This window comes from Leptidea sinapis, chromosome 7 (genome assembly GCF_905404315.1).
Source record: "Leptidea sinapis chromosome 7, ilLepSina1.1, whole genome shotgun sequence".
Taxonomy (NCBI): domain Eukaryota; kingdom Metazoa; phylum Arthropoda; class Insecta; order Lepidoptera; family Pieridae; genus Leptidea; species Leptidea sinapis.
The window spans coordinates 1,708,120-1,729,391 of NC_066271.1; the positions used below are offsets into that span (position 1 = coordinate 1,708,120).

Genomic DNA, 21,272 nt, shown 5'->3' on the forward strand with positions numbered 1-21,272 from the left:
TGATTTTCGTATATCATATTTAAAAAAATCACGAAATATCACGAGTTTTGTAAAAAAGTTATTGTACATTATTTGACTACTCTTTTAAAAGTTTACAATGTGATTAATTGATTTTAATAGAACCAAAATTGTAATTATCAACTTTATGCGTAGGTAATAATTTCCAAATAAGAACAGCTACGAGTAGAAATACGTGATTTCATGCATTTTATAGAGCTCGTCAAGACGATGGTCACGCAGTTATAAACTGTACTTAATGATTTTTTTGCAATCAGATGAGTTTTTGTAGTAAATCAACGATTTTATCTTTACACCATAACCATGCTTTAATTAATCATTGAGGGTAGTACTGCCACTGAATATGTGTCTGTATGGGGTTTAACCTTTTGCCTTTCTTAGCAATGGACGAAGAAACAAAAATGTCAAATATTGGCAGATGTCAAACGGACATCACTTCCTTGAATTAGGAATTTAAATAACAAGTTTCAAGCTGTAAGCTGTTCATACTTCGTGCTTGGTAGTTCGTTTATTAGTTATATTTCTCTATCATATTTATTGTTATTTCAATTATTTTGTGTTCAACAAAGTGAGTTTCAAGTAGATCCAAATGATTCGAAACTATTCAAGAAAATGATAACATTCGGTAATCCGAATAGTTCTACTGCGGAGGAGTCTGGTAGGAATTTGTAATTTTCGTAATATTGTTGCTTGTCTATTTTTCGAGTCTAAAGTAATATATTTTTTTTAGGTGAAGTTAGAAGTATCTGTGAAAGTGTATGTAGTGATGGGTCCAATGCTACAGTACAAGCCGGGACTTCCAATCAGAGGCCCCGGATGGATATAGCATGTGTTTTGGACGTGACCCAAACATTAAATCTAGCTCATAGAAAAAGAGCATTGGAAGAAGTACGATTGGCTTCCGAACTTGTCAATGCTAATTTACATCATATACATGTAGGTATATTATATATAGGTACATAATATAGTACATAAATAAGAACACCAAACTAAAATAATATATTCTGAAGTATTTATATATATTATATTACTTATATAGCAATTTATGCTTTATACATAATATAAAAAGGCTAATTCTACTGTATTGTTAAGAATATCCTTCTATGATCCTTCAGGACTACTCAAATTGAAGATTCTATAGATTCTGGCAATCAAATCAAGAAGTCCTTTAGACCAAAAATAAGATATTCCTATAACTGGAAGTTTGCGTTTTGAGTCACTATAACTTATTTTACCTTCATAATGTATTTCATCTGGTACAAAATACATGGACCATCATCAACTATAAAGTTTAGTGTTATATTAAAAGTTCTTGGCCTAACCTTCCTTCAGCCAGAAAATCTGCTTCAATGTTTTAAAAAAAAACTTATAAATATATTTTTGTTCTTGACACCTATATCTTTTATTGTTGTAGTTTGAAAAGCTGGATTTTGGTGAAACAAGTGTATTGGATACATTTTATAATGCAGATGTGGTGCTTGTGGACCTCAGCATCCAGTTACAGCAAAGCTCCTTGTTATACCATCTCGGAGTTAGAGAGAGTTTTGACATGAAGGAGAATGTATTGCTCTTTAATGACATTGATCCTGATGCAACACTAAGAATTAAGGTAGGTATTAATATAATTATAAATATAGTTCTGCAGCATACGCGGTTAAAAAGATTAGACAATTAACTGACATAGATACGGCGCGACTAGTATACTTTAGTTATTTCCATAGTATTATTTCCTATGGTATATTGCTATGGGGCAACGCTGCCGATATTAATACAATATTTGTGCTGCAGAAGAGGGCTATTCACACTATTTATAGCCTAGGTCCTAGAGAATCATTGAGAGCAAAATTCAAAGAAATTAACATCTTGACTGTTGCTTCTCAATATATTCTTGATAATGTAATGTATGTTCATAGGCACATAAGTGAATTTGCCAGAAACTGTCATAACCATAATGTTAACACCAGGAACAGACATAAACTGATGATGCCTATTACTCGGCTAAGTTGAGTTAGAATGTCTTTTGTGGGGCGATGTATATGCTTTTACAACAAGATCCCAGAAAATGTTCAAAACAAAAGTACTACGTAATTCAAAAGAATTGTTAAAAACGTTTGTGTGGTAAAGGATAAAGATAAATGACTTTCTTAATGATACCACAGATTGGGAATGGAGCGATCAGGCTATTAAATAATAATTTTAATTGTTAATGTTACTTTAATTGTAAAACATATTTTTGATGAAAAAAAAAATAGCCCTCTGAGTTTGTTGCGCCCATTCTTCTCAGGCCTGAGGCATTCATTTTGGAATGGGTGGTAGTTTTTTTGACTTTCAATAAGTGATTTCACATCCTATTTTAAACAAAAATATTTGAATTTGAATTAAAAACTACTCAAAATATTCTATAACTTCAATAGCTTCAATATAGCCAGCATCACACTGTATGTATCGAGGCAATATTATTGCAATCTATCAATCTTGCAGATATTCAGCAATATATGTAAGATTTTATTTAAATAAAGGGCTTGCATGAAAGTTGTCCAGTGACTGCTCCGTTTATTCTTGTGCCTCTCAGAGAAGGTCTTGAGAAATCCTTTTAGTCTACGATCAACTGTTTGGGTGTTCATCATATTGACTGCCAGTATATTTGGATGATTAATAATTTGCTTTTGTCCTTTCTGAGATTTCTTCTATAACACTTGTGATGCAGAGGTCATGATCGGGTCTAATGTTTGACATATACATAAAGGCATATAAAAGGCATTTATTTTCTCAAAATTGATTCCTTCAGAATTATTTTTGATGTCATTTCTAATAACTACTAGATACTACTACCGCTTCGGAAACAAATGGCGCTCTGAGAGAGAAGAAGAGGCGCAAGGAACTCTCCCAGCATTCTTTTTTTGCGCTCTTTTTAATAAAAATATACAATATTGTACAGTCATTATAATAATATCGCTATAAAATAATCACGATCTAGTCCCAGGCTGTCCGATCATTTAGATATTCAGCAGTGGAGTAATAAGATTTACGACAGAACCATTTTTTTTTATAAAACATTTAAATTTATTTATAGATAATGCCTGAACAGTGGCTGGGACTATATTATAGAAGTGTATACATTTACCCTTAAAGCTATTATGTATCTTATGAAGCCTACTAGAATTAGTTACAAGCGATCCCTTATTCTAGTGTTATAATAATGAAAATCACTATTAAGAGCAAAAAGGTGACGATTTTTGTGAACATATATTAAATTTTCATAAATGTACTGACAATGAACAGTCATAATATTTATTTCTTTAAATTTTTCTTTGAGAGACTGTCTATAACCAAGCTGATATATAGCACGAACAGCTCTCTTTTGCAGAGCAAACACTATATCAATGTCAGCAGCATGACCCCATAGTAAAATACCGTATGTCATGATGCTGTGAAAATAACTGAAGTACACTAATCTAGCGGTCGCAACATTCGTCTACTCTCTAAACTTTCTAACTGCATATGCCGCAGAGCTGAGTCTATCTGCCAGATGGGCAATATGTGGACCCACTGAAGCTTTTTATCTAACGTGATACCCAAGAAGACCGTAGTGTCCACAAGTTCCAATCCCTGGTCATTTATAAGTATGTTGGTTTGTACCTCCGCTGTGTTTGGTGTAATGAACCGTAAACACTTTGTTTTTTTACTGTTTAAGTGCAGATTATTCGTCTCAAACCAACGCACTATCTTTGAGAATGCATTGTTTACCTCGTCATCAATATCTGCACGTCGCTTCACTTTAAAAATATCTCTATCTATTTAAATCATCAGCAAACAATACAATCTCATGGCTATCATCTACTACAAACGGTAGATCGTTAATATATATAAGAAACAAGAAAGGACCGAGAATAGAACCCTGTGGAACACCTATTCCCACAGGTTTACCCGAAGGTCGTTTGCCATTTACATCAAACCCTACAAGGTGCCCCTGATATAATGTCCTGGTAACACCACACTAAAAAGCTCATTGCACAGCTTATATAAACATGGAAGAAAGTTCCTTTAAACTGCACTGTGGGGGAACGCTAGACATCCAGATAGTGAAGATGAATTTGTGATATGTTGTGGAATGTGAAATTTGGCCGCAAGAATCAGGTCAAATAGCTCTTTGGAAAACTCCCCGTCCTAAATGTGGAAGAAGACACACATGATGTCTCTATGTAGCACCAAATGCTCTAGCCATTCACAGAGCACTGAATTCCCGACAACTTAAGGTGGTTTATTGGACTTCCTTGCATATCCTTGGATCCCAGTTGAAATAACATGTGCACTAAGACCATAGATGAAATGGTTATAACCACCTTAATTCGGATCAAATCTTGCCCTGACTAGCAAGTAAATAATTATATAATATAAAGTAAATGTTATTACTTTATGAAAATAGAACAATAAATAGTGTTTTGTCACATACATTCACATTGGTTACCAAGGTGTTCTGACCCACCACATTAGATGTTTCCCATCAAACAGCTTGTAACACCTTAAAGTCTAAAACCGCTCTCGCTACACCATCACATGTGACCTGCATGGTTGTTTTTCCACCTATGACCTACTATTAAAATAAGACTGTGGAAAGTTTCAAATAATCCTTATTATGTGAGGTATCCTTTTTCACCTGTATCAGAGTAAGTAAAAATTTCGCTTCACTCTAAATAGGAGATACAAGAGGTGGTGCGCAATGGGTGTAGACCACCATTGCTGGCACTCAGCTACTGATCACCGAGCACTGAGCACTCAGGGCTAGCACATTTCAGTTATTAAATCATAAAATGATGTTGTTCTAATATGCCTTTTAAATAATCATAAATTAATTTCAAAAAGAAAGTCAAATTTATTTTCTAATATAGTTGTTTTATGTTGTGTAGGTGTATGTATATTTAAATGATCTGAGGTTTCAATAAAAAGTTTTTAAAAAGTCACAGAAGTTTAAGTACTTATCTTATAAATATGATGTTTGCAAAGCTACGAACAAAAATAAAAGCGTGTAAATAGATCAATCGAAGATTAATTATTCTTAGATCCGAGTGGACATCCGTACACTCGTTTCGCGTATACCTGCGTGAATCAACGTTATTAGTGAAGATGTTCATCTTACCGCGCGCTAAAAGTACTTTGCCTGTACCATTATTGAATTAGCGTCGCGGCCAAGTCCTCTGTTAGATTTATTGATTGCCTGGGTTATTGTTGTTAACATGTCAAGGATATTTAGATAGAATGTGTTGGTTCATGCTCGCCCGCTTACTACTCAATTAGCTACACAAAGGCTAGAGGATATATTTCCATCTGTATTGTGTGTTAATGCTTTGATTTATCGTGCTTGTTGGAACCATAAACACAGAATATACTAGTTTGTAGCTTGCTTACTTATTAAGAGAAAGATTTAAAGAAATAAACATTATGACTGTGGCATCTCAATATATTCTTGATAATGTTCTGTATGTTCATCAGCACATTAATTTGCTACAAACATAGACAATCATAATGTTAACACGAGGTACAAACATAAACACTTGTTATGCCTCTTACTCGGTTAAGTCGAATTAGTAAGTCGTTTATTGCATGACCCCTGAAAATGTGAAAAAACAAATGAGTTCCGAAATTAAAAATAATTGTTAAAAAACCTTTGAGTGGTAAAGGTTATTATAACATAAATGATACTACAGACTGGGAATGGAGCGAATACCATCAGGCTCTATAATTAAATTTCAATTTTTATTGGGTTTCTCAGCGACCAAAATACAGCCAACTAGGACTGAAACCGAACTGAACGACTCGAATAGTATTTATTATAAAGTTGTGCAGAATGGACGTCGAAGAAGTTGCAATACTATTACTATAGGAGTCGTTTGTGTGGTTACCCGGGTGACTAGCGACCAAATGCGTGTTTTAACTGTTTAAACCATGCACTTACAATATACTAGCGTATAAACATTATTAGGTCGTCTATACGCATGATATAACAATTAAATGGACGACAAAAATGAAAATCATATAAAATGAAAAAGAAAAAAAATTACCTACAATGGACTAAAAATCATTGTTAAACCTGATTGAAAATGTCCTCTTTAAGTAGCTGTTTTAGCTGTTACCTGCCTAATTGGAGTGCTGAACTAATCCAAGGCAAATTGCTTCGACAAGTCCTTGAAAGACCGACCCGCCCGCAATAGATAACTATTTTGTCTATAATCAGTTCTAGCTCCGGGAACATGCAAACGGCATGAAACATCTGGTAATCTAGCTCTCTACTTTTCATATAACAGAATTCATTTCAATCACACAAAGACAAACACGGGACGCATGAAAAGAAAACATAATTGACTCAGTAATTTACATTTGCATAATACAAGTGTTAATTCAGATCTAGTCGTAAGTAATATATGCGCTTATCTTTACGACGTGCAAAGATCTTTAAGTAATAATTAAATAATATGAATTCATATTATTTGTCAATAATTGTGGTAAATGTGTCGTTAAGATTTTTTAATATGAGAGGGGCTATCTTAAAAATATTATTTTAAACCGAAAACTCATTGGTTTTTGGCTACCGAGAATCGAACCAGGACACCGCAACGTGGTGAGAGTGAATGTTTGTAACTTATTGCACCACTGACGCTTCTAAATAATCTTACGCTTTTATAATATAACTAGCTGATATACAAAACTAATAAAAAAAAATGTTATGAAAATTGGGGTATGAAAAATAGATTGGCTGATTCACAGACCTACTGAATATACGTATATATACACTTTCATTGAAATCGCTTCGGAGGAGTTTGGTAACAAACACCGCGACACGATAATTTTATATATAACATCTATGCATTGTGATTAGCGACACAACAGAAAAAATCGAAAGTTTCAATACAGTTTAGTAAGTTAGAATAAAACGTAAACAAGTGAAATTAAAATAAATGTGTATGAGTACCTATATTAGATGTCTACACGCATTCTAAATAAATAAATGTTATATTACCACATAAAACAAATTTAGAGAAAAAATCGACAATGATAAACATTTTATTTCCTAGAAAAACACAATTTTCCATGGCAGGATCGAGTAGTCATCCCAAGAAACGTGGTGCCATATTTTAGGGAAAGGTACAGTCCACCCCAGGCCGTTGCGACAAGCAATTAAATTAATGGGAGCATGACAAATTTGCCATGGTATAGGCTCGAGATTCAATTACGGAGTATAGTTTAGAGCAGGGTCTATGTCCTATAATCTGAATATACATAATAATATGCAGTCTAAGGGATTCAGATTTATGCTAAAAGGAGCAGTCTTCATATAAAGTCCCAAATGTTGGCTTGGGTTGTTTATGCCCTGTGACCAGGTGGTGAGGTACTGAAAAGTCTTTGCAATTATTGCAAAAAGTGTTGTTGGGACGTTTCACAACACGACCTAAGACGGTCTCTTATAAACAAATAACTTTAAATTTAAAAACATTGAGCTATTTATTTTAAATTATTGAATCTACAATATGTTTGGAAAGGGTAGAGCTAGTTAGAAGAATATAAACGAAATTCAACGGCCACTCTTTTCAATCTTTAGAGTATTTTACAATGTCTGTAATATACAAAATAAATTAGTTTGTAGGAGAGGCTAACGGGATGGGGAGTAGTGAGGCAACCGCCTATGGACATCCGCAACAACAGGTGTCAAGAGATGCGTTGCTGGCCTTTAAGGTCGTATCGATTCGGGAAAACAGCAGCCGGTAATTGATTCCACAACGTGGCTTTGCGAGCCAAGAAATTTCTTGCAAAACTCGCGGTTGTGGAATGACAGATCGTCAACGTGATGCGGGTGGTATTTTGCATTTTGACGTAATATCCGGTGGTGGAATTCGGCTGCTGGAATCCACCCGAACAGCTCCTCTGAGCACTCCCCGTGATAACGCCAAAGAATGAAGCCGATCGGAGATGACTTGATCGTCGATGATTCGAGCCGCTCTTCGTTGTGTGCGGTCAAATGGAAGAAGCTGGCACATGTATACAACTTTATCGTAATCGTATTTCTTTGCAGATATCGTTACCGAATTTTCTGTTCGTATCATACAAACTTACTGACGCTGGCACGTGCGTCACCACGAATCCCGCTGCGACCAAGTTCAAGGGTGAAGAGACCGCCGACCCCAAACAACATTTGACTCTACGCCTGAAGAATATACTGCAGGATGTTGAAGTGCAGACCAAGTAAGTCTTGAACCGTTAAAATATACCATAATTACTTTTATTTTTGTTGGGATGCTTTAAAAGTTACATGTTTTCTAATTTTTACCTGAAAATTGGGTACCGACGGAAAATGTATGAAATGAAAAATTTACTACAATTATTATTAAAAAAGCTTGTGTGGTAAAGGTTACTATAATATAAATGACTTTATTGACGACACCATAACGTGGGAATAGAGCGATCGTCGCGAGGTTGATTCTAAGAACATATAATAATATGTTTGTATATTTACAAACTCATAAAAATAGATCTAGTTCATCTGGTAAATAAATTAGTCACAGTATTTATTATTATAAATGTTTTGTCGTTAATTGTATATAAAATTACACTATAAACCGATAATGCGCGGTTTCTATCTTACCGCAGTCGACGGAGAACTAAAATAATTATGACATAAACCCGCCCACAATATTAAGACCGCGACAAAAATTCCGAACGGACATTGGAATAACTATTATTGTTAATTGGAATTTGTTTCATTCTTAAATTAAGAAGATCTTTAATACTATAGACGGAGCGGAATATGTTAAACTTGAATTATTATTTCCCATTTATATTTTTATACGGAAAAAAATATTTGCTGCATGAGTTTATGATCGGTATGTTCTGTATCAGTTCGTTGCTTTGAAAATCAGTATTTTCCTGAAATATCTAATTATTTGATTTTGTTCCGCAAATGCTTAATATTTTCGTTAAAATAATTAAGAGAGTGGAATGGTTAGTTTTTGAAATTTTTTAACTATTTGATTTCAAACTCAAAATGTTACAGCTACTTATTAGTTCTATCCGCGTGGGATTAAAATTTTGGCATAAATTGTAGGTAGGTACCCTTCCTTTATCTCTTCATTACATTAAACTTTTTCCATAGAAAATTACATCGATTGTTCAGTTTAGCCGTGAAAGATTAACATACATACATTTATAATGTTAACATGGATTAAAGTAATGAAATAACAAAGGAAATGCTAACTAATTTTTCAAATAACACGCGTTCGAAACGCGCCACGATTGTAATATAATAACTCAATAAGATTCACGTTGTTATAAAAGTAAATTGGCTTCAATAGTTAATTCTATCCGTACAATCTATTTATACAGCGTCTATGGACAAATCGTATAGCAAAAAGGAACGCACGATTAAAATTACCATAAGACATTTCGCCCACGCGCAAAAGAAACATAACGTGCTGCCCGGCCAAAACATTACGAAAATGTTGTTAACATATTACTTTATTGGTTTGTCATTGTGATAATTTTAAACTTTATGAAGTGTCCTATGGAATGACCTAATAAACGCTTAAGGCATACATGCCAGCTACCTTGCTCATAGCGGGAGCGCTCGTGACCAGGGCGTACGAGTCGTATTTAAAGCTTAAAATAATACCATAATTAATAAAAAATTCAAACAAACACTCAATGTAATTTTCTTTTCTGTCATTTTATCAAAATTATATTATTTGGAGTAATAACCGTACATTTAGGTAAATTACCCAGATCAATTCATGATTTTTCACTTAGATCATTATTATGGGTACTAGATATCTGCTGATATATAGATAGCTGTGAAAGCGTCGAACAAATTTCGGGTTGACAGTTAACCTCTATTTTGAGCAATGCACGCACACTAACACACAATTACATACAAATCGCGAGTGGAAAACGTAGCTTGCCACGCACACTAAAATAATAAACCTGGCCTGTTTAGCAAGAGAAGAGACTCTGTGATAATTTAATTGTCTACATAGAGATCTAGACGTAGGTATAACGTAACTAAGATTTTTCAGTTACATGTGATTTGTAAAAATAAAAAGTACAACATTCGTCCGACGTATTTTATATAGAACTGCTAGTAATATTAATTTATAGTAAACCGGTTCTAACAAGAGTGAAATTTCGTTATTCAAAGTCAATTCAGGTTTAATACTTCTACCTTTACGCAAAATTATTATTTCAAATGCACATTTCGCCTACGCGCGAAAGATAACGCCTCTTTGTTAGTACGAAGTGGCCGCACGATCTATATACTGATGAATATTAAGTAGTTTGTAAAGCAACTCGCATTTAACGAACGACACCGCAAGATAAATGAGTTCCTTGTCGTGTGAATGGCTATTTGTGTTGGCCGCTTATTTTTGTTTGTTTTTCAAGCGTGTTGCTTGCACGATTCAATTGTGATGTGAACCACTTTATATTGGTTTCATTCACACTTATAATATGTGTAGCTGATGCTAGTGATAACCCGCGACTTCGTCGGCGTACACACAGGACTGAGAACGTAGTAGCGGCAATTCAATTAAATTTTTAAAATAAATTGGTAAATCTAAAAGTGCACGCCTCGAACGCTCATGCTATATTTTTTTTAAAAGTTAAATTTCGAATAAAATCGAATCACCTGCGTTTTTAAAAAAAAACGAGAAGGCCTACAGTAGTGATTTTCGAAAGGAACCTTCTCTGCTTAATTCTGAAAATTGTGAAAAATACATTAAGTCGTTTCGTCAAGTCGTTTTCGAGATATCCGCACCACGCCGTTTTTTGAACCACAGACTAATGGGCGTCCACGATAATTTTTTTATATTAATACGTATTCGACAACTTAAAAAAAGGATCAGAATTATTCATTAGTATCTCAGCTTTATATTGATGTGCTTTTTATAAACGGACAAACAAGCAAATTCTATGAAGCACTTTTGTGGTATCGCTATTGTTTGTAGCACACACAGTTAGCATTTAAAAAAATGTTTGTCTGTATGTAAATGTTCGCACGCCGCAAGTTATTCTTATATGTGTCAGGGTGTCGAATTAGCGTGACGGTATGCGGGCGCATCGTAATAATTTACTTTGTTAATTTTTCCCTGACGCGACAAAAGAAGTATAACTTTAAAAATATTTAATTTAAAGTTTTTACTTTGCTACGATTTTATCGTTGTTTAAATTTTTTAGGATGGTAATAGAATAATAAATGATTGCTATTGAGGAGGGGAATGAAGTCGTTGGTCGTTTAAAGAGGATGGTTAGAAGTAGTTTGATTGCATAGGTATATTTATAGAGCATTATCGATAGAAATAAAACTTCCATATTTTTGGGACAGGTCGACATAGTTACATATATCCTATACTCAGATCGTGAAAGTTCAGACAAGGGGTTAGTGTACCTAAGAGAGTTTGTATGAAAGGGTTGATATATAAGTACCACTATTTCTGCCGTTAAGCAGTAATGTGTTTCGATCTGAAGGGCGTCGTAGTGAAAACTAAGAATTTTTTGATTTTTCAAGAATCCTGAGAGGCACTGCATTGTAATGGGCAGGCGTATCAATTACCATCAGCTAAACGTCCTGCTCGTCTCGCCACTTATTGCCATAAAAAAGTGGAAAAAAAGAAAAAAGTATTTTCCTTAATAGGAGATCGGCGTAATGAATAATATCACTAAGTCCAAGTCAAATTAATTGATATTTTATGAGCGTAAAGCTCAGCACTCAGCAGTGTCCAAAATATCTATTTATTTTCTTTTTAATAGTGCGTACTGTAAGGTAAATATCAATATTTATAGATATTCTTCATTTAATTCATTATATTGTGCTATAATAAATATTTTGTTCTCCTAAATGCTTAAGTAAAAAAAAACTTAATAACTATATGCTGTCAAGGCATAAAAGGCGTCACTTGTCACACTACCACCGCTTCGGAAACAAATGGCGCTCTGACAGAGACGAAGCGGCGCTCCCTTTCTTTATTGCTCTCTTTTGAATAAAATATACAATATTGTACAGTCATTGTTATTGCTATAAAATAATCGTAATCTAGTCCCAGACTGTCCGATCACTTAGATGTGTGCTATTATTTAATAAAAGAAAAAAAATATTTCAACTAAATTTAAATAGAACAATTTACAATAGAAACACAAACAGCATATTTTTTAGCATGTACATATTTTATAGTAAAAATAAGAGTAAGCACTTTATTCTAGACCATTAGAAATAGACTTAATGATTCAACTTTCAGACTTCATAAAACTGGTCACTCATTCAGGGGGAAAATGTATACAATAATTTAAACTCATAACATCTATATATAAGTATAAAAATGAATTGCTGTTCGTTAGTCTCGCTAAAACTCGAGAACGGCTGGACCGATTTGGCTAATTTTGGTCTTGAATTATTTGTGGAATTCCAGAGAAGGTTTAAAAGGTGATTAAATATGAAAAGTTTCGGAATTAAATAAAAACAACAATTTCGTTTTTCCTTTGATATGTCCCCCGTCGATCAGTAATAGTAATAGTTTAAAATTAATAACTAATTAGAATCTTTGTATCTTCCTAACTTTCTCAGGAGGTAAAAAACAAACTTAATTTTAGCTACCTATACTTGGTAGATTAACTACAGTTGTTAACTATGACGGCAATACATCGTTTGCTGGGTCATGAATATAAATTTAAGCTTTAATATTAAGGAAATTGTAATAAAGAAAGCGTATTTTATAAGTACAGGATTATAAAGATGATAAAAATGTGTGGATAGGTATCTACTGTGATAAATGTAAAGCGATGATAAAGATTACTTTTCAATCTAAATAAGGTTTCAGACACTTTATTTTTCTCAAATATAATAATTACAAAATTCACTTAATGAGATAATACTATTCTAGTAATAGACAAAAAAAAAATTTATATGCTACTTATACCTACTACATACTTAACAATAGAACATAAATAAAAAAATAACATCTACTGTCTAAGTTATTGAAAGTACCTACTTAAGGGGATCCACATATCTAATAATTTTTTATTTTTATTTTATTTAATTACACAAAAAATTTAAATTATTTACTAAATGACACAATTTACAGACAATAATTGACAGTGTTAACGAAAAATCCGTTAAAATGTGTGTTTTTAACAATTTTTTTAAATTATTTACCGAGACTATTATTATTAAATGGACTATATTCAGTGTACCTTTTCATTTCATCTCTTCCACTCAAATTTCAATAAAAATATATCTAATTGCAGAGCCCATCTCCAAGAGAAATTCCTATCGGATTTACGGAAAGCGCGCGAAACATACAGCGGCCCAGATCTTGCCAACTATTTACACGCGATGAGGCGACGATTAGATGACCCCGGGGTTCTGTCCGGGGACACCATCCTCAACCTGCTGATATCATATCGGGAGATACAGGACTACGACGCCATTGTTCACATTGTGGACGACTTGAAGACTATAATGAACAGGAAGAACTATGTCAACATGCCCATAATACGGTTTATGTACGCGTTCGCTATGAATAGGTAAGATGGTTGGTGACGATCATTGTTTTTGTTTTAAATATTCTTGTTTTGTAACTGTATATAAATAAATAATTGCAGCTAGGTACATGGGAAAATGGCATAATATACCTAACATAAACTGTTTTAAATCCTCTGGGCCTAGGACTTTGACACTTTAACAGTGACACTTTAGGTTGTTTAGTATTATTATAGAAATTGAATTTGTAACCAACATTTATGAACAATGCGAGACTCGAACCCGCCACCTCGGATTCCGTTCGAGCGTTCTTACCAACTGAGCCAACCGTCTGAGTGACGCATGGTTCGTAAGTCTTGGTATGTCTTGTTCAACTCTCAGGTTGTGGCTCCATCAACATGATCTACTTTACACTCGATAACCTGTTCAATCCAAATAATTACATATTAGGAAATTGACTTGAAATCTAAAAATTTTACTACAAATTAAAATTTGTATAATTATACCCAGAAGTGAGTAAAAATAACAAATTGTTTTGTATTATGTTACTCAGCTTATAATAGCATTGATATCAGCAGCGTAACATCGCCTTCATCATCAGGTCGTTCTTCAATTACATTGGAAATAGCCTTCTCAAATATAACATAGTTTTTCTCTGAGCTGAAGCGAAAAATTCTAAAAAGTGAAGCAAGCTAATTTTGATTTCTTCATTGTGTCTTTTAATATTATATTATTAAGCATGGAATTGGTATAGCATTAATATTTATATTTATTTGATAGTACCAACTTGATTTTTATGATGTACATACTTTATTTTTGCTTCTATAGGATTTTATATAACATTAATATTAAGAAATTGTATGCAGACCAACAGTGGTACGAATTATGTACCTAAACCTAATATCTTGAAAAATCTTGTTACATATATACAATATCAATCAGTATATTCAAGCTAAAAAGCTTCGAAAAGATTCAAGCTAAATTGAAAAGATTCAAGCTAAATTTATAAGGCACCTTAACTTTCGTCATAAAATTTTTTCCAACTACAAAGATGGCTGCATGCATCATAATATAATTTCACTAGTAGACAGACGAACGTTATTAGATACAATGTTCTTATTTAATATAATAACTAATCTTCTGGACTCCCCAACATTACTTGCTAGTATTAACTTCAATGTACCACTAAAACGAACGAGAAATACGCCTCTTTTTTCATTATCATTTTACACTACGAAATATGGTAAAAATTCTCCCATTAACAGAATTTGTAAGCATTACAACGAAGTTTCTTCGAATGTCGACATTCATAATCGCAGTAAAAATAGCTTCAAAACAGAAATTATTAAAACATTAATGAAATACACTAGATACAAAAATTTTTGTTTATAAGTTAAAGTAATTTAAGTTGAAAACTCATTAGTTGATTTTTGTTTATATAGAGAGACCTGTAATTGGCTATTATATATACACTAATTTTTAAGACTAATTTGTAATATTTATGCTGTCGGTCTTTTCAATAAATAAATAAATAAAATATTGATAATGTTTGTGTAATTTAATGGACAGTTTTATTTATTTTAACTTTTCTAGTGGACCCATTTAATCGTGGAAAATTTCCAGTCACAAGAGAGAAACAAAAATTATAGACTATGCCAAAAACAACATTCACAATGTTGCTAGTTTAGAAATATGGCATCTAGTTATTTATGAATTAAATTAATACATTTTAAATTCTTACTACAATTTTTATGTTTAAATATTAATTTAAACTAAAGTAGTTGTATTCTTATAGTGTGATGTTTGTTTTTAAGGAGAAATAAAGAAGGTGATCGTGAAAACGCACTGAGAGTGTGCGTCAAAGCACTGGAGAAAAAGGAGAATAGATTCCCGGACATGTTGTGTTTGTGCGGCCGTATCTACAAGGACAAATTTGTTGAGTCCCAGCACAGTGATACGGAGAGTTTGAACAACGCGATACACTGGTAAGTATTTTATGGTGACCATGAAGAAGTATTCTCACCTTAGATCATCTATAAGTCTGGATTGACAGCTGTGAAATCGTCGAATAAAATTGAGGTTGGCTGTTGACCTCTATTTTGAGCAATGCAGACACACTAACACAAAGTGACATACAAATCGCGAGTGTAAGACGTAGCTTGTCACGCACATTAAAGTAATAAACCTGGCCTGTTTTCATCGGTTGTCTAGCACGAAGAGGCTATATCAAGACGTATAAATTATCTAAGATTCTCACTATACTTCACATGCAATAAACTTACACTGAAAAAATTATAAAACTATTAGATATATGATTGCATTATTTTGTCAATAGCGGCAAATATAAGCTTAAGAATGGTGATTAAATCATTGAATTAAATTAAGATTTGTGGATGTTAAGTTATAAGAAAGTAGAAGGGTTGCAAAATCAATAATTTATGGATGCCCCAAGAGTGTTTGACATAAGTCTATGCCTAAATTCGCTTTGAGTATGAATGAGTGGAATCGTAGATATCCATATCCTTATCTATAATAGTATCTATAATGATAAGCTTACACGTAACTAACTAACGAGACGGATAAGAGTGAGAGAAAACAGCAGCTTTAATTTGAATATAAATTCGGTAAAGACGGTAGAAATTCAGTTCCTGCTTAAGACTGCGTGCAAGGAACAGCGTCAAATTTGACATAATCACAGTTATATAAAATAGTGCTAAAAAAAAAATTATACAAATTATGCGAGCGCCACTGTTTTTTCCTGCTAAAATTTCGTCTACGTGGCAATCTGTCATTTGACGCGGATTTTATATTCACAATCTCAATTATTTTAATTTTGTTTAGAAGTAACCTTTATTTTCAGTGACGAAGGTATCTTTAGTTACGCATATGAGCTGAGCTGCCTGTTAGATTACTGTCATAATGTACGCCAGGCATTTCGCAGATTAGTTAGAACAGGCGGGCAAATAAAAATGATTAAAATTGTTTATTCTTGTATATTATTCGACGTTATAAGTTCACGATATATGATTGCTTTTTGCTTAAACGCTTCAAACATATCTGTTGGCTAGGAATTAGATCGGCTCCTAGCCAGTACCAGAATTATTATACTAAAATGTTCACCTATAATAAGCAAAATAGACTTGAATTCTATTTATTTCTATATCGACATACGAATGCTTTTGTTTTGGTTTTAGTAGTAAGAAATTTAATTATTGTTTTTTTTTTATTACTAACACGTCCAAAATATGACGTAAGCTATAAAGATTGTTGGGAATATGTAAAATTTTTTAATAGAAATGGTTTAAAGTCCACAGATTCAATGTGTAAAGAACAATTGGGTAACGGCTTGGTCGTATTAAGATATATCGATCGAAACAGATAATAATTGAATTTTTGTATCATTATTATTATTATTATACCTATATAATTTTTCTAGGTATAGACAAGGTTTCGAAGTGCAGCCAAATGAGTACGCAGGGATTAATCTGGCTACACTGCTCGTAATAGCTGGCAACGATTTCAAAGATTCACAGGAATTACAACATATAGGTATGTACGACTTCATTATTTCATGACGTAAAAACTACCGGTGCCAGAAATAACGGGATAAAGTATTTTTAGTTTAATTACTCTAAGATAAACTTTATTTTGTCAGTTCGATAAATTATTACTGTTATAGTAATATATGTTATACTCAAGGTGATGAGATTTGTGGAGAGAATTTGAAGGAAGTGTTGGGAAAGATCGACCCAGCCTCATATTCCACGGTCAGATTGGATATTTACTGTCACTTTACTGTCAAGGTCACCACTAAAACTGGGAGAGCTTGTAAGAAAGGAAAGGTTCATGCGACGGGTATGTCAGAAACGTGGTAAATATAGGGCAATATCAAAATCAAAATCTGATTTTAACCTTACATTTTCTTCTACTATCAATACGTAAAATATTTTGGTTTTCGACGTATAGTTGCTTAAACATCAAGTTGTTTAGCTAGGCACTTCAGAACGGGTTCGTTGAACACTGTGGCGTCACTACCCTACACACATGTTATGACGTAACGCGTTATTAATGCACACAGAAACTTTCCCACTTATGAATTTATTACACTTATAAATAAACAAAAAAATTCCTACCATAAAGATGGTCATTCAATGTATAGAGTTTCTTTACGACAGCAGAGGAATCTTGTTGATGACAATTATAAAAACGAATGTTGGAATGTGGTTATGAAGAAATTATGGTAACAAATCGCGTAGCAACAATAATGATATAATATCATACACGATCACTAATATAAGTACAAACTTTATTGAGTCTTAGGAAAAGTCTATACTCAATGGCCTAAAAAGCCTTGTTTAACGTACTATAATGTCGCCAAAAAAGCACAGTTTTTTAGGTGCCACAGGCAAATAAATCTAAATTAGGTATGGTAGGTATATAATCTTATATCTTTAAACGAACAATTCTTGTATATATATATAATCTGAATCTCGGAAACGGCTCCAACGATTTTCATAAAATTAAGTATGCAGGGGATTTCGGGGGTGATAAATCGATCTAGCTAGGTTTCAATTTAAAAAAAATGGTTTTATCCATGTTTGAATGAGAAACAGCTACAATAACATTAGAATACAAAGGTAAATTTCGCCACTATATACAAGACTATTATAGCTCAGATGGGACATTGGGTGATCCGGAAAGCAGAAGACCCCGGTTCGAATCCAGATGTCCTATTAGTTTTTTTTGTAACTTCATAAAAAACCGAGCAAGGCTCGGTCGTCCAGATATTATATATTACACAATATACGTAGTACATACAATATAACATACATAATGTTAACATGTATAAATAAACATCAGTCCAAACATTTTAATGTCACCTTAAGTTAAGAAAAAGAACTTGTTAATATAATTTGCCTAGATGCTGCTAGGTATATTGTGTAATTTTCACATTTCGCGTTGGCTGTATTCCTTAAAGTAAACATAAAATTACTCACCAGAAATAAGTACCTATGGCAGGCAACTCGAAAACTTGTGTTTTGTCCGACTCCGGCTTACATCGAAACCCACGCCACTCACATTTTTTGGCGCTTCTTAATACTGAAACTGTGCCATTAATCAAATGGTTTTTTATTCACTTCCAGGCAGGGTATTGAATCATTTAATTGGAAAAAAGGGCAGCTTGTCGTCACTAAGAGAATATTGGGATGTGGCGACATTCTTCGAGATCTCAGTTCTCGCTCAAGACTATGTGAAGGCGATACAAGCGGCTGAGTGTATGTTCAAACTGAAGCCGCCGAATTGGTATTTAAAGTCGACTATTGGGAATATCGAGCTAATTGATAGGTATGTATTGAACGGCATCGAAGTGTTAAACAATTAAAAGCGGAAAAAATCTACAGTTAGAAAGACCCTTGGGTCTAAGTGCTATTTATCATCAATACATTTGTTAACGCCACTATTTATCTGTCCTTATCCTTCTCCTATCACACTCTCTCTCTTCCCCACTTCGCTGCACCGCGCCATTTTGAAGCACGGATCCAGTCCTTCGCCAATGCCTTCACGGTCCACGCACGCGCTTGTTGCCAAGCGCCGCAAAATGAATTGTGAAGAGGAGGAAAACTACTTGAACCCGTTGGACTTCAAACAAGGACCGGATAAAGTGTCGCCGGCGTGTGTGTCACGAATTCGGGGATCAAAAACCAAAACAAATTATACGCCTCGAGGGCAGATTGATTAACTATTAGTGTCAAGTGTCATTGTGTCAAGAGTTTCTCGCCGCCTCCGCAGTTCCGCCGCGACCACGATTCATGCAATTAATTGGACCAAAATATCGCCATCAAATTCATAAAATATATTATAGCGTGAGTACTAATACTAGTGAGTAAGTACAATGTTTTGTGTCGAAAATTAGTGACGAGCGTTATTTTGATGTCGCACGGAATTTTGCGTTCAATCTAGAATCATGCGTAACACTTACCATCAGATGAGTGAGTGAGATTCCAACTTCGCTCAAATCAGGATATCCTCCCCACCTTCTGGATGTGTATACCTGTACAGTGCCTTTTTCAAGGAGCTTTCTTCTATGTACAAACAAACTGTGGATTGAGGTTCCCTGTGCGGTGTTTCCGGGACGACGGCCGGCAACGCTCCTGTGAGTCCTCTGGGGTTGCAAGAGAATGTGGGTAGAGGTGATCACTTAACATCAGGTGAACCGTACGCTTGTATATAGCCGCCATAGGCTCGTCTTTTTTTTTTCAAAAAAACGCATAATATTAATGGATCGTACGTCATTATCCATTCAGATCAGTTGTAAGCGTAATCTCGAGAGAGAAAATAAAATTTCTATAAATATATTATCAGGGATTAAAGAAAAAAGCCCGTGAACGCTGGAGTCCCCCAAGGCTGTGTGCTATCGCCCACGCTGTTTCTTCTGCATATCAATGATATGTTGGACACCTCCAACATACATTGTTATGCTAACGACAGCACTGGTGATGCCATAACACGGACCATGCAGTTCTCTCTCGGGGAATCGTTGACCAGTGCCGGTAGAATCTTATGTCCTCTATCGAGTCCTCTCTTGAGAAGGTCGCAGAATGGGGTAAATTGAACCTTGTCGAATTTAACCCCCCGAAGAATTAACTCAAGTTTGCGCGTTTACCACTAAAAAACCCCATTTGTCGTATCACCGCTCTTCGACAACACTTCCCTCAAAGCCTCGCCTAGTACGGAATTCTGGGTCTCGAAATCTCGAGCGAATGCCAATTCCGCGGCCATCTGGAAAGCAAAGCCAAATTGGCTTCGAAGAAATTGGGCGTCATAAATAGAGCACGGAAATACTTCAAGCCGGCCCACATTCCAGTTCTCTATAAAACGCAGGTCTGGCCACATATGGAGTATTGCTGTCATCTCTGGTCTGGCGCACCCTAGTATCAGCTCGATCCATTTGACCGCGTGCAACGCAAAGCAGCTCAAATTGTCGGGGACTGCTCTGTGAACGGCTAACTTGGCGCTGCGTAGAGACATCGCTACATTATGTGTCCTTTATCCCATTTATCACGGGGAGTGTTCCGAAGAGCTGTTTCACCTGATTCGTACCGCTGAATTCCACCTTCGCACGACACGCCACAAGTTAGGGTTTCATCCCAAACATCTGGATGTGTGGCGGTCTTCTACAGTGCGGTTTTCAAGGAGCTTTCTTCCCCGTGCTGCAATTCTGTGGAATGAACTTCCTTGTTTGTTTCTGGGACGATACGACATGGGTAACTTCAAAAAAAGCGCGTACACCTTTCTAAAAGGCCGGCAACACTCCTGTGATTCCTCTGGTGTTGGAAGAGAATGTGGGCGGCGGCGATCACTAAACATCAGGTGATCCGTACGCTCGTTTGTCCTCCTTTTTCTATAAAAAAAAATAAACTATTCTTGTTTAATTTTTATGGAACATTTTTAGATTCAGAAAGAAAATAGAAGAAACATCACCTGAGCAGCAGGTGTTTTCGTTTTGGATGGAGTTCTTTGTGGAGGCAACAAAGAGTACGTGTGATAATATCATACGATTCCCGGTAAGTTTTGATTAGTTATTGTAGAATATGATAAAAATATTGATAATACACCAACACACAATTAAATAACAAAACAGAAAGTCTTAGACATAAAAAAAACCTTTGATGGTATATGCGTCTACATAAACTGCGACAGCTGTGAAAACGTCGAAAAAAATTGAGGTTGACAGTTGACA

General features: G+C 34.5%; 1 protein-coding gene across 2 annotated transcripts in view; it reads left to right on the forward strand.

The window, feature by feature from the left end:
• Positions 1-488: 488 nt before the first annotated feature.
• LOC126965508 (mitogen-activated protein kinase kinase kinase 15) overlaps positions 489-21,272 on the forward strand; it is a 46,122-nt gene continuing 25,338 nt past the window's right edge. For both annotated transcript variants that reach the window (XM_050809145.1, XM_050809146.1), the window contains exons 1-9: positions 489-676; positions 749-954; positions 1,433-1,627; positions 8,084-8,253; positions 13,297-13,575; positions 15,346-15,516; positions 16,968-17,080; positions 18,676-18,877; positions 20,985-21,096. In XM_050809145.1, the coding sequence (XP_050665102.1) occupies positions 631-676; positions 749-954; positions 1,433-1,627; positions 8,084-8,253; positions 13,297-13,575; positions 15,346-15,516; positions 16,968-17,080; positions 18,676-18,877; positions 20,985-21,096 (1,494 nt within the window). In that variant the 5' untranslated portion in view covers positions 489-630. The remainder of the gene's footprint in view (positions 677-748; positions 955-1,432; positions 1,628-8,083; positions 8,254-13,296; positions 13,576-15,345; positions 15,517-16,967; positions 17,081-18,675; positions 18,878-20,984; positions 21,097-21,272) is intronic.